Source organism: Rhopilema esculentum, chromosome 7 (assembly GCF_057945365.1).
Source record: "Rhopilema esculentum isolate cy_ngs chromosome 7, ASM5794536v1, whole genome shotgun sequence".
Taxonomy (NCBI): Eukaryota; Metazoa; Cnidaria; class Scyphozoa; order Rhizostomeae; family Rhizostomatidae; genus Rhopilema; species Rhopilema esculentum.
This window is the reverse complement of record NC_142821.1, coordinates 10,230,026-10,244,281: the sequence shown is the minus strand read 5'-3', so window position 1 is coordinate 10,244,281 and position 14,256 is coordinate 10,230,026. Positions and strand designations below refer to the sequence as shown.

General features: G+C 37.0%; 2 protein-coding genes across 2 annotated transcripts in view; one reads left to right on the top strand and one right to left on the bottom strand.

Annotated features, from left to right (window-relative positions):
- Positions 1-2,830: 2,830 nt before the first annotated feature.
- Positions 2,831-10,424, bottom strand: LOC135683616 (solute carrier family 15 member 4). Its single transcript, XM_065198924.2, has 5 exons — positions 9,396-10,424; positions 7,799-7,982; positions 6,687-6,882; positions 5,254-5,439; positions 2,831-4,994 (listed from the first exon to the last, which is right to left on the bottom strand). Exons 1-5 carry the CDS (start codon positions 10,178-10,180, stop codon positions 4,648-4,650), a joined length of 1,698 nt encoding a protein of 565 aa, XP_065054996.2. The 5' UTR covers positions 10,181-10,424; the 3' UTR covers positions 2,831-4,647.
- A 1,495-nt stretch (positions 10,425-11,919) lies between these two features.
- Positions 11,920-14,256, top strand: part of LOC135683614 (trafficking protein particle complex subunit 11) — a 34,547-nt gene continuing 32,210 nt past the window's right edge. The window contains exons 1-2 of the mRNA XM_065198921.2: positions 11,920-12,143; positions 14,012-14,181. Of these exons, the coding sequence (XP_065054993.2) occupies positions 11,928-12,143; positions 14,012-14,181 (386 nt within the window). The 5' untranslated portion in view covers positions 11,920-11,927. The remainder of the gene's footprint in view (positions 12,144-14,011; positions 14,182-14,256) is intronic.

The window sequence follows — 14,256 nt, the reverse complement described above, 5'->3', positions numbered from 1 at the left end:
GCAGCTCAAATAGCCCGGTCTGGATAGGGTTGAAGCACCATATACTACCTACTTTGTGGTTTAAATGTTGTGACTTAAGCGGGATATAGCAGGACACCGAGAGAGACATTATTGTAGAAAATGTAGAATGAAATTTTGATATGTATTTGTTTACGAATACAGTCGGTTTAAAGGACGTAGTGTAAAGGTGCCGGAAATTGAAAATATGAAGAGAAGTATGGACGTGTTTAATGGCGTGATTTATCATTTAAGATTAGCACAAAGATAGCAGCAATAAACTAATTAAAGCAAACCACATTTAATGATACAAATTGTTTGTTTCGTGGAGATTATATTTTCCTGGTATCATCAATTGGTTTGGCAATAATATAGCGATGATAATACAGCGGTCAGCGTTTACTTAAACGTCGTTTTCAATTCAAAATTGGCTAAAATGAATCAAAATTATCTATTTTGCCTGTACTTCTACTCAATTTCGCGTTGTACAAAAAGATGCACTTAAGCATAGAAGTCTTTTAGATAATTTCATTTGCCTGGTTGTACATTCTTAATATTTTAAATATATGTAGACGATTAAAGGCACCGAGTCATGATAAAAGGAGACGGTATACCCAAATATGTCGACCGACTAATGATTTTCGTGCTGCTTTCCAATTGGTGGGCCCGAGACTGATCACATGTAGGTGCCTCAAACTGGTTTTGAAAACATAGGGGCCCAAGGCTATGTGCGAAGAAGGTGTCTGGTACGTAATATGAGCTCAGTAAAGAGCAGTAGCAAGAAGGATTGGGCTTTGCTATGAAGATGTTTATAAAGAAAAAATATCAGAATACAGGGTCTCGGCGAGAATTTACTTCCGTTGACATTGTCATTGACGGTGGAGTACGATCTTTCGGGCTTATTTGTTTTGATTTACCGTTAAAGCTCTATTAAGACCCGAGGGGGCTTATTTACTTTTTCATTCCTAAAGGAGGGCTCATTTGAAAGGGGAGCTTATTTGCGAGGAGGGCTTATTAATTATTCAAAATAAAACATATATATAATGAAAATGCCACAATGCCATGGAATTTCTTTGAAATAATCAACATTAGTATCCTCTTGATTCTAAGGCGCACAATAAAACCTTTGCATGGGCTGTATTTAATGCACGTGGTCTTATCATCATACAGAACCACTAGATGGTGCATGTTTTCTTTGTTTGACATCAGAGGCTAAAGCGGGGGTCTTAGCAGAGAGGGGGGCTTATTTTAAATTTTGGCGTGGTAATTTGGCTTCACAGAGAGAGGGCTCAATAGAGAGGGGGACGCTTAATAGAGCTTTTACGGTATGCCGATTTATAATGATTTACAGAGATTCGTGATCGTTTGAGCTGATCCACGATGACCTTCGCAGATTTATTATGACTCATGATGATTCTCGATCACTTACAATGATTCACGATTATTAACACTGCTTCATGGTGAATAATAGTGGTTCACAACCAATTGCATTCAATTACATGATAGTTCATGATAATGCAGAGATGTCGCAAACTTTATTGTTTCTTTAGAGTTTATTGTTTCATTTGAAGTTTTATAGTTAGAAAAAGTGGCTTGTAATCACTGTAGTAAGATTTTGAAGGTGAACATTTTAACTGCGTCACAGATTTTGAAAGCTTCTTTATGACATATATCCATCTAGGCACTGTTCTATTGACAAAACAACTAATTGCAATTCAACCAATTATTTGAGAATATTTTCATGGAGATTGTTTCAGCGTTATCAAATAGCTTAATAATTGAAAATTTTATCGAATAGGAAACCCTAATTTCCACAAAAGCCATTTCTTCCATTGTACGAGTGCACAATAGCCGAATTGCGTGCTGCAGCTTCCTTTGAAACTGTGCCTTCCTCTTCTGGCACAGTTTCAAAGGAAGCTGCAGCACGCAATTCAGCTATTGTGCACTCGTACAATGGAAGTCATCATCATCAGGTACCATCTTCTATCAGAAGGTTGGCTACCATGACCCTCCAACTATCCCAAAATTTGAGGGTTGATTGTCATGGTCACAGATCAAACTAAAGGGCTAATAGTAGAGATGGGCCCCCAGAACCACCTCTACAGTGTATTTTAAGGGGCACCATCCCTCTTTCCAGGAGTTCTTCCGCCCGAAGCCGTTGGCCCTTGGAGTCATGGCTCTCTTATAGGCCCCACGAGCCATTTTTAAAACTAAAAACACATCATATCACATCATAAACTAAAAAACATCACCCAAAAGTAAGCAAAAGTAACACCGAGAGAAAGTACAGGGCAGTGACTTCTCTCGTACCTCACTTCCTTCAAATCTAAATTTCTATCATGTTGTGAGTATTCAGCTCATGTTTGAAGCTATCAGAAAAAAGAAGCTCACAGGAACTGTATTTTGCTCATAATCATAATGTAAATAGAATACATCTGAAGGTAGTTAGCAGGCATAAGAAATCAAAGGGTTAGGAATATAAAACACTCTATGAATTGATTTAGCTCGACGAGTTACCAATCTGAAGAGCTTTTTGAATTGGAAACAATGTTGTTATAGAAAATCCATTGGGTTGAAATAAGAACAGTAAGAACACACCAGCCTCAAGTTATTCAAAAAATAAATACATTGGGCTGCGACAAACATTACCTAGTTCTTATAGAGTATTGCCGACTTGTCACATAATTTCAGCAAAGGATGGTAGAAATAAGTTATTAAAGTGGTATATAAAAAGCTTTGGAAAAAGTTCAGACCAAAGCTAAGGATAATTTTGTTCCATAGAAAAATTGTCTAAGGCCTGGCAGTGGTGTACTCAAAGGCAAAACAAACGGGGTGCCTGCAGCACTTTGCTTTACATATAAGAAAGTAACGCGGAACTTAATTTGTTAAGCTTTGCTTTTTAATATAAATTTTGTGATTTAATCAACAATTTTTCAGCATTTACAATAAACGCAACTCGACGCAAAAAAATAAAGATACGTTATCACAAGCGACCATAATACAAAAAGGGGGGATTCATGTCAAATACATGTCAAAAAGGGGGGGTATAGTGCGGTGAAACCCTTTTCCAAATCCCAAAATATGAACATATATCCACCCCTGGCACTAATCAAGAATCAATTAGATATACAATGTACAAAACTTATTGGGTAATCATTGAGTATGTACGCTAAGTTTGGATTCTTGGAACTCTTTCCTCGTGATTCCAATAAAGGAGTAAATGGAGAACATGGGTTGTGCTTGAGGCTGCTCCTATCTAAGCATCTCTGCAATGTCATTACATTTAAAGGCCTTAGAGATTGATTTTTCAGCTGAAAAATTTTTTTCATCCAAAAATGGAAACTACCAAATAACGGGCAAATAATACTATCCCATTTTCATCGCGGTCCTTGCTCTTAAGCAACTGACACCTTCCAAAAAAAGCCCTGGCGTATCCGTTTATATAAAATTGACATTGTTATTAAGGGTACAGAAGGAGCAGGTTCGTGCAATCTGCATTCAGTTGTAGTTCAGTCTTAAAGAATTTTGCAATCATAACTTATCTAAAAGCTTGAAAGAAAGGATTAACCGCAGGTTTCCTTTTCAAAATTTTCATCAAAGTTTATCTGTCAAAGGGTAGTGCAAACTTTCAAATTTCTCTTGCTATGATACAAATGTACGTGGATGCTGTGGATTTACAATCACCCGTTGGCTTGCAGAAAGCAAAGATTTAACTAGAATTTAAAGCGCCTTACACTATAAAATGAATTTAGAGTGCAAGTGAAGAATCAATGAAATGGCACTCTAAGAGCTTTGAAGTATTTGTGCAAAGATAAGTTCGAGGATCTAAAAATAACGAGACATTGAGGCATTATAACATTTTTGCCTTAGGGTTCTCTTATCTCTTGTTAGGTGCAATAAGGGGCTTAGTCTGATTGCATTGTTCGTTTACGTCAATGGGTAGATTGGATTTAGAGTATCATACTGCAATCCTATTGGATGATACGCTTGAATTGTAAATAGAGTTTTTTGCTCATTGTACACGCACATTTTTATCCTTGCACAAACCCTTCCTACTTCCTACTGCTCTTCAAACTTTTCATTTCCATTTTCAAGTTTCTAAAGATTCATGTTTAGAATTTGTATCAGGGTAATGTAACGTAGGAAATCAGCTGTGGGTGATGCATAATTTTGAATTTGTATTCTCTAATAAAACAATCTCATAAAAAATATATTCTTTGAAGGCAAACGATTATTCCTTTTATATACAATGTATATTACCTCAGTATATGACTTATTTCATTTATACGTGCGTATCATTCCACAGGTAACGTTACTCAAATCATTCATGTGAAGAACATTAAAGGAAATCGACAGTACTTAAGTGGCTTGTCATTTGTCAATCAACCATTGGCTATCAATTAATAACCACGTGGGATGTATCACTCTTATTGATTGGCAAACTTTCTCTTGACAATTGCTTTACCCACTTCAGTATATGTCGATTGCCTTTAATCAAGAGCCTCATTTTTAAATATTATCAAAAATACATTGACAAAATAAACTAACAAAATCATGTTGCATGGACTACTTTAACTATAAGTTTCACTGCAAAAAAGCCTGTGACCAAAACGAAACAGAACAGCAAGTCCATTGGCACACTGTTCCAAGTCAAGTTTTTTGAGGAGTCCTAAGCAAATTGGACCTTAAAAATTCATTAACGGATTGTGACGATTTCTTCTCCTTTATGTCGAGCTTCTTAGTGTATCTTGCAAAACAGAGCAAGTTTACAAAGTTCAAAGCCGCCAATCCATAGAAGAAATAGTCTAGCCGACCTTTCAAATCCCCAATTTTTTTATGTTCAGACATATCTACGTCCAAATGACCTGGCATTCCCACAGCATAAAGCTCAAACAGTAAAGAGCCCAATAAGCTGCCAATACCATTTGCAATGAAAAACAATCCGGTAACTAAAGCTTGCAGTCTCTTAGGTGCCTGGCAATATGCAAATTCTAAACCTGCAACGAGAAGAGTTTATTGAATATTTGAGTTAAATAAAACACAAGGTCAAAAGCAGGGGATTCGTGACCTTAACATTAGGAAGACCAAGTGTAGGTGCTTCAATGGTACAGAGCGGAGGTGTTACAAAATTTTTTCAAATAAATTATAATCAACTAAATAACTAGGAAAAAGAAATTGCAAGATAAATTACTTTTCTTTGGTCATGAAATTTCTTCATGAATATTTATTTTCTTGAAAAATCGTGAGTATAATCACCTGTTATCATTACAAATATTTCACTGATTCCCATAAGGCCAAACTGTGCTACTTGAGCAAAGATTGTGACTTTTCTTCCAGTGACATTGTACCTGCTAATTTTATTAAACACCATGGTGGACTCGGAGCATCGTTCCTTATCCAAGATTGCAGCAGAGAGCATTGCTAATGATGCAATAAACATACCTACAAAAAGTGAAGCAAAGATAAAATGAGTTACATATATGATCTATGCATAAAGAAAGTGCCTGATGACAGCAGGATGTCCATTGATAACAACAGGATGTAGGAAGGTGGCAAGTTACCTATCTGGCGATGGCTTAAGCCTCGTGCATTAACCAGCCTGCTTGTCATTGCTACTAGTTAAACATTCTTTTCCAACCCTCCCATCCAGACAATTATGCAATCCGCTATTATTAGAAGGAAAATATCTTGGGCAACATGGTGTAGATTGAAACGATCCACTAAATTGCTTTTTAAAACAACTTTGAGAGGACACTTGCTTCAGCTCAGCTACTCTAGCCTTGAGAATAAAACGAATTTTGACAATTTGAAGATTCGTTAGGGAAGGTAGACTGAGATTTTCTAATCTATATCAAGACTTGATGAGGAGCATGGTGAAATTTTTGTGAAAAAGCTATTTATAGTCGAGAATTTTCCAACAGGGTAATTTTCATTCTTCAACTTGCTTCTTTTCCAAGTTAGAAAATCAACATAATGGTTATGTTGTTGTTGTGTTGTGTGCTTGAGTATGAGTTACGATGGTGGCTGGATGAAAAGAGGTGTGTTTCGAGATGACTGATTTAAACTTACATATGGCGACAAGATTGGCATTAACTGAAAAATTTTTTGGACACTATTGTATTTTCTTATTCCGAGGGGGATGTTATGTTGTTGTTGTGTTGTGTGCTTGAGTACGAGTTACAATGGATGTTGGATAAAAAGAGTTGTGTTTCAAGATGACTGATTTATGCTTACATATCTAACAATAATAATCATCATCTTCTTTGTTCATATCAAAAAGCATATCAAGTTTCAGATGTGCTAAAAGTGGTAGGGTAGAAGAAAGAAGACAATTAAATCTTTTTCATGGTACAAACTGAGCTAAACTCAGTATTTTCTCTCCAGTTCATCATGTTAGAGACAGAATCACCAGATTTCAAAGTTGCCAAGCAAAGTATACTAGAAGATACCTCAAACCAAGAAAAAGGAGGGCTTGTGGTTTTTCTTCTAAGATAACCAGTAAATGAGCACAAAAATTTTTTTGACTCTAACTGAAAGTTACACACTATGAAAAGATTTATTCACACATATATACATAAAAACGCACCAAAATAAAAAAATGTTTACATGAACACAAACAAAATCACTATCAAATGCACTTCAAGACATCATTTGATATGATCAATAGATATATGAACAGCTCAACTCACCAATCATAATCTTTGTGAAGTAAGATGGCTCTAAATTGAATTTTTTCAGGCATGGGAAAAGTCCTTTGCTAATAATTGGCAAGAACACAAGCACAAAAATAATGTTTGTGATTGCCAGCCAAGCGACTGGAACTGGAAAATTCTTGACAATGGAAACATCCAAGTGCATTCCTTGCATAATAAAGGTGCTATTGGTCTACAAAAAAGAATGAAAAAAAAACATTCAATTACAGTCAGGTCTTCTAGTTCAGTATCTGGAGTGTCATTCCAGATCTAGGTAAGTAATAACTGTTCTTTGGTAAAATTTTGATTTATGGCTTAATGCTTGACTTAGATATGCCTTGCATAATATAAGACAACATACAATTATTTAATGAAAATTACTGTTCATTTAACATACAGGGCTTGAAATTATGGGGTGCCATATAGTGTTGGTAGTGTCAGGGGCATGGTGGTTATTTTGATGGGCCAAGAAAGTCAAGATTTTAGGGGCTCACCATTATGTTGCTGATTTTGTTGTTGTTGTCATCACTTATAATATGTTGGAATGAAGTGTCATGGAGGCAGCTTGGGGCCTTACTTTACTTAATTTTTCTCACAAATCTGATGCTACATTAATATAAAAGCTTAAAAGTAAGAAAAATCCAAGGGGCCCTCCTGAAAAGTTTCAAGGGGCCTACTTGGAAATTTCCCGAGTCCCGGTGGGCCACCATGCTCCTGGGTAGTGTACTGGCTGAGCTGTATGCACTTTGGTGTATAAAGAGGAAGGGTTTAAGTTGCTGATCTGGGTTTTATTATTGCATTAAACTATAAGTTGCAACTAAGAACTGTCCTGTTCAATACACCAAACAATATAGATGCATATTTAACAATATATATTGCATTAGGCAGGTTTCCCTTATGTTTCTATTGTTTACATTGTAATTAAGGTTGAAAAGTAGGCTCCTCTGATTTCGCAAAGTTATTACTGATGAATCAAAAGTTACAGCTCTTATAAAAGTGTTTTCTTTGAATTTATATACTGTCATTTAAACATTTTATAGAACAAACTAATAAACAAATGAATAAATATATTCATGTACTGAACAAATCAATGGAAAAATTCAGTCTACCTGATAGTATAAGATACAGTAGATGATCAAGAACCCAAATATAGGAAGCATTCGAAGAAAAACCTTGACTTCATCAACATCTGCTTCTAGATATGAACCACCATACTTTGCCTTTGCTCTGTCTAGCCAATGTTTAATTGGAACATAATCTTCATAGCATCCACTACCAGTGTACTCTGATGGGCTACAATATAGAAAATGTTTACCTCAGAGAATAACTTACTTGGGTATATCTTTAGATTTCCTTCAAAAGTTGCATAGTAGGAAGAAAATATTCACCACCCCTGGAACTGATTGCTTGGCTGTTCATGCCATGCCAACTAGCCCAGACCCCTTAAACCAATAAAATTGAGTCAAAAGGTTTTCCCAACATCAAAGAGGTTTGGCTTTTTGAATAAGCAATGATGACAAGAAATATGTTTACACAAGTACATCTTGTCAAATTTAAATTTGAATTTTTTTCTTCTATCTGAGAAAAATATCCTTCTAACTTTTTGCCTTCAGCAAGAATAAAAAATGTTGGTAAGTAGATCAAACTCCAAAATGCTTGAATAAATGACCAGTATCTGCAACATGGCCTTCACAGGAAATGTTAGACCATATATGCATCCAAACAAAATCTTTGGTGCAATTAATTGACCCATGCACATTTCCTTCATGTATCTAATCTATATGCATCTGACTATATCTCGAATTGAATTATTCAAACATACCATCATTCAAACATATCATTTCTGGCTAGTTCTCTTGTGAACAACACAATATCAACAATACCAAGAATGCGAGGTGCGAGGATGGCTCCGTTGTTAGAGGCGCTGACTACAGACCCAAGGGTTCGTGGTTCGAGTCCCTGGCATGACCAAACTTTCACCCAGAGGGAGGAGAGTCGCAAGCTCTCTGAAATTCTAGGTGTAGGAATCACGAGGTGTGGTCACATCGAGAGGAAGGACCAGGACACTGCTCAATAAGCATAGCTTCTGAGTGTCCTAAAATCTACCTTCGGATGCTAGGTAGCAACAAATACAAAAAAAAAACAATTTAAAAACCCATGCAAAACCCACATAGATTTCAGGCAGAATCTGCCCAGTTCTCTCCATGTAGCTGGAAATTCCTTGCCTGCATCAGAGGCAAACTTTGCATTTTGGATTATCAATAGGGAGTTTTGGCACTCTTTTCTTCCTTATCAGAAAAATTCTCCCTGCATCAGCAGTAGCACTACCCCTGATTATGTCTGTATAACATTTATTGTCACATCTAATTTCTCTCAGCCCTCATTTGACGTTGCAAGCAGGCAATGAAAGTTGAATATCACAAGGCTGATGCACAATCAGAACTTGAGATCCACATGCATGTTTACAAAAGACATGTTAAGATAATATGTGTACCATACTTATATCATTATACGTTTATGGCACATATTTTATAATGGTTACTGAGTTACTACTACAATGTGCATTTTCACCAGCAGAAAATGAACTCTGTAAGTGGTGGGGCTAACAATGTGAATTTTCCTTGTCCTTCTACCAAATATACAAAAAACATCCGATGCTCCCTAAACCCCATAATTTTTCTCTATTGCTATAAGCCAGAGTGTTACCTTTGAGCTGGTGTCTTCTTTCTGTTTCTTCTCGCTTCCCTTATGATTTGGAAAATCTTCTTTATTATGTTTGGAGCAGGTGGGTTGCTAATGTAGCCTACTGATCTTGGTAACATGAAGAAAGTCAATGCCAGAAGTAGACATCCAGCAGGCAAGGCATGCCCATATATGAAATTCTTTTTCTCTTGCAGATACACAACAGGTCCAAATCCAAGGAATGATCCTATGTTAATTGCCCAATAATAAAAGTTGAAAAATTTGTTTTTATTTTCGTTGTCAACTTGATCTGCCCCAAAAGGGGACATATTTGACTTAAAGCATCCTTCACCGATCGAGATTAAAATTAAGGCAGCAAAAAGCCAAAGAACAATAAACGGAGACGACCCATCACTACCGGGCTTTACAACAAATGTGATAAAAGGGAGGCACAGATATCCTATGAAGTAGAGAACAAGGCCTAAACATATTGTGTTCATTCGACCATACACTACATCGCCTGACATTCCACCAATGAAACAAGATATCCACGTAAAGCCAGTAAAGAGGAGGGTCGTTGCGAGTGTTGAAGCTGAATTCCAGTTCAAAACAGTAGTCAAATAAACTACCAAATTTCCAAGAAGGCTGTAGTATGCCAGACGCTCCAATACGACTGAGACCAAAATGCAAAACCCTGGAAACTTCCTTCTCTTTTTCCCTCGGATATATGCTTGTTGACTTAATGGCTGGCCACTGCCTCCAAGCATTGGAGTTGTCAAAGATTCTGTGGATTCTGCAGCAACAATCATGGTTGATTTCTGATTTTTGAGTTTGATTTTGCTCTTCCAGTTTTCAAAATTGTAACAAACAAACAAATTATGCAGTCAGTTGGAGATGTCACAAACGATTGATTTCCTGAAAAGTCTACCAATAACCAACAGCTTCCATACTTCCTCTGAATAAAGCGACCATTTGTATTTTAAGAATGAAACTTCCTTTTTAGGCCACAGTCCTTAGTTCCAATTCGTCACGAGACCAAATGTTAGGGAAATTAGCCAGGGAAACAGCGAAGGAGAATACGTCACTGGTTTCTGACGTCAATATTATTTATTCGCACATCCATATAAATATAAATTATGGTTACGCCATGGTTTTAGATACAATAACTTGGTAATGCAAATGTCGGGCATCGCTGAGTAGGAAGTGGGGGGGGGGGGGGCATGGCGGGCTTTAGCCACTTTCTACAAGAAATGCAGGGTATCAAGCAGACCTGTCAAGTTTCAATATGATAATCAAGTTAAGTAAACCACCAGTAAAGCCTCTTTTTATTCCAGTTTTAGCCCCTACATTTTAGACCCCCCACACTTTTCTCAACACTCAGCAGTGCCTGAAAATACATTCCTGTGAAACACCTCATCAGCCTATTCATGCCAACCCTTATTGTATGTCGTACGGGCCTCTTACACCCTTGGTAATACCTTCCTATATAAAGTCGGTGCAGCTTTTCAACCAAAATTCGCCCAAATTCTCTTTTCTTGCGTGTCAAAAGAAGATTATATTTGGTTCTGCCTGTTTTTACATTTTTCTACATCAAAATTTCCTTTGTTTTCTTGACTTGTCTCCAGACAAGTTTGACTCTTGCTTGTATCAACAACCCCAGGGCCCACGCCACAAGTTTCAAGGTGGAGGGACCTATATATCGAGCTTGAATTTAGTGCTTCAAAACAGGGCCTCTATGGAAATAATTTGTTTACCAAAAAGGTCTGGGGCCATGGCACCTTCGGTTCCTTGGTGTCGTGGGCCTTGCAACCAACAAATCTTCCAACCCGTTTTGCATTTGGGTAGAACTAGTGCAACGGCTGTGTTGTATTTATAGGATTGAGCAAATAAAAAAGACATGTTTTTCTTTTGAACTATAAAGATAAAAATAACTAAACAACTGCGCGATTCAATCTTCTTCTACGAATGCTTCCTCCTTGCCGGTGTAATATGCTTTTTTGTCTTTGGTTAATCTCTATATCGGGACGAGCAAAGGATATAGTACCCTGGGCTACAGGATATTGTAATTTAGGTTTATTCAGGACAGGCAGTGAATTTTCCATATTGCACTTTATGTCCTACCATTCAATTAAATAGCAAAAGTTACGGCTCAGGTAATAAGTCTTGTCATGTTATATAAAATAAAGGTGAATTAGCCACATCAGCTGATCGGTACAGTTTTAATCATCAGTACAGTTGAACGATTTCATTTGGACGAAATTTGTTGAGAAAATGAGTAAGAAAATAAGCATTTCTTTACTGCTTTGTTTGATTTTTTCCGCTCTACAAAAAATCCATATCCAGCTCCACATTTCGAATTCCAGCTTCAAGAAAACGACCCGAATCCAGCTTGGAGTAAGCTCTGGGGGCACTTGCCAATACCCCCGCGATTTCCGTAACTGTTATGATTTCGAACCAGTCAAGCGTTCTTTTCCTGGAAGGGCCCCGCTGGCTCGCTGGCTGGAGCACCTTGTTGGGACCGTGACCTTGAAAATCGGGATTGAAAACGAGGCCACAATGAGAGTGATAACAAGTATGGCGACGGCAGGAGATGTCCCAGGTGAACTTCTCGTAAAACCTTTAGGATTCGTAGCCGTGACTGGTCTTGATATTGTAAATAATGCAGTACATTGTGCAATATGGGATGCTTTTAATGCAAGTAGAAGACAGGAGAAGGCCCTGAATATCAAACCAGTTGCTGCAGATTATGAATGTCCTCGTCGAAGACCAAAGGTAACTATTAGGCCTATTAATAGACATCCTTTCTTTCTTGCATAAAGTCATCTTGATAATCACTGGTTTCAAGAAAGGTTTTACGAAGTTTTTAATAAGGCATCCAATTCCTTGAAAAAAGATTGCAGTCCTCTTTTCCTTGTAAAGAAAGTATAAACAAAGTTTGGTTGGCACATCTTTAGAAAAGTTCTCAACATAAAGTAACGCAGATTCTTGCAGAATATTGATTGATGTTGTCATAGTTGCATGTTGATGATCCGTTACTATATTTACCAATCCTTTTCTAATTTTAGTGCCTTCCCAATTCTATTGCTCTTGCTGCTATTCTTTCTCTTCTATCTGCTATCACGACAGTGTCTTACCAAAATTCTAGTATTATTGGTCATGCTTAACAGCTTTTACATACATGCCAGACTGGAAACTTTGCTTCTTGCGCGGGCAAGTTTATTTTGAAAATTTGAGACTGCGCGCCTGAAATCATGCACTCTTAGTTATTTTTATTGTTAAAAATGTTAAATCCTATTGTCAAGGGATCTAGGGGATTTTGCTCGGCCAATATGCAAAAGCGCGCAAAGGTGTGCACGGGCAATATATTGCGGGCGCGCAGCAAAGTTTCCAGTCTGGCATACATGCATATTTTGAGACTTTGTCATTTAGAATGCCAAATAATGCCCCTTCTTGAAAACACTTGCTTCCTTAAGTGTCCTTATTTATATACCATCTGTATTGGTTTGCATTTTTGTATCTGATATCACCTAGTTTCTGAAGGTTTGTCTAAGGACACTGGGAAGCTGTGTTGAAAATAAGCAACCTGAGAAGTCTTTCCTCTCAAGGTGACTACACCTTGTGATGCCTATGTCAAGCATCACAGAAATGGCAGTGACTTTGCTTGCTCTGAGTAAAGATTGGTCATATCAGTAACTCTAACCACTGAGCCATCTTGGCACCATAAGGTTCACAGAAAAATTCATTTGTTATGAAATGTTTGTTAGAAATTATAGAAAGTATTTAGTGACAACTAATTTAACTGAAACTTAATTGAAAAGATGAAAAGCCAATAAGGTAAAAGGTTTTCAACAAAGCAGAGCTGAATTACTACTTAAGACTCTATAGAGTAGACTTTCAAAGTTGTCATGCCTGTTTTAATTTTGTATGAAATTATTAGCAATTTCTGTGACAGGGATCATGTCTGCTCATTTGTTTGGAAGCTCAATATTGCCAGGTTATTGAATCTTTCTTAATTCCAATTTGGATGAAGCACTGCCAGAGCCTAAGAGACAAACTCAGAATTTTGTAAAAGTAAACAGCTTCGTTCTCCTTGAGGAGCAATCTAAAGCTGAGCAGTGAGTGATAATATATTGATATTGTATAATTTTGTTCTAAAAATCTTGCTCTAACTTTGCTGGTAATCTGTACCTATGTGTGTGTGATGAATGAAGAAAAGGCCACTGTAGCAGGCTGCTCGAAGGGCTCCAAGGAGTACACAATGTTTTGTTTGCAAAGTTCAGGCCTATTTTTGACAAAGTTCAGGCTTAATCACACAAGCCTTAGATCACTCAGGCGAAATGGTACATTGTCCAGAATACTGCTCTGTTGTTTTTTGAAAAAATCGTAGAAGTTGTGGTCAGATTGTGTGAATATTTCATCAACAAAAAATTTCCTGTAATTTTGTTGATTCACACAATCAACACAAAACAAAACCATGGCATGCTTCCATAAATCAGTTGTTTTTTCTTGCTGCTGATAAATCATTATAGCAAGTCAAATTAGAAATTCCAATTTTGTATAAACATGACAGACTGTGTAACTATGGTTTATCCCTATTTTAAGAATTTGTGCTAAGGTTTTTTTGTTTAATTCTTTAACAGAGGACATCCTATGAATTCTATGTACCAAAAGGAATACTGAAGAAAGACTGGATGAGCAAGCACCTTCATATTATTCCCTCTTTGATGGTAATTTTCTTTGATCTTGATTGGGATCATATTCAGTGGAAAGAGAAAGAAACTGAATGTGCCTCAAGAGTAGCTGCTTTAAGGTGTGGTAAATGCAATTTATCCTAGAGGTTGCTATAAACTGGGAAAGATTAAGATATTTTGACCAAATTTGGTAA

What these genes read in the sequence shown, in the direction of transcription:
- LOC135683616 (XM_065198924.2), bottom strand. Translation starts at nt 10,180, where the DNA reads ATGATTGTTGCTGCAGAATCCACAGAATCTTTGACAACTCCAATGCTT. An exon ending in AAGAAGACACCAGCTCAAAG is followed by an intron (nt 7,983 to 9,395) that starts GTAACACTCTGG and finishes TCTATATTGTAG; the next exon opens with CCCATCAGAGTACACTGGTA. An exon ending in CTTCACAAAGATTATGATTG is followed by an intron (nt 5,440 to 6,686) that starts GTGAGTTGAGCT and finishes CACTTTTTGTAG; the next exon opens with GTATGTTTATTGCATCATTA.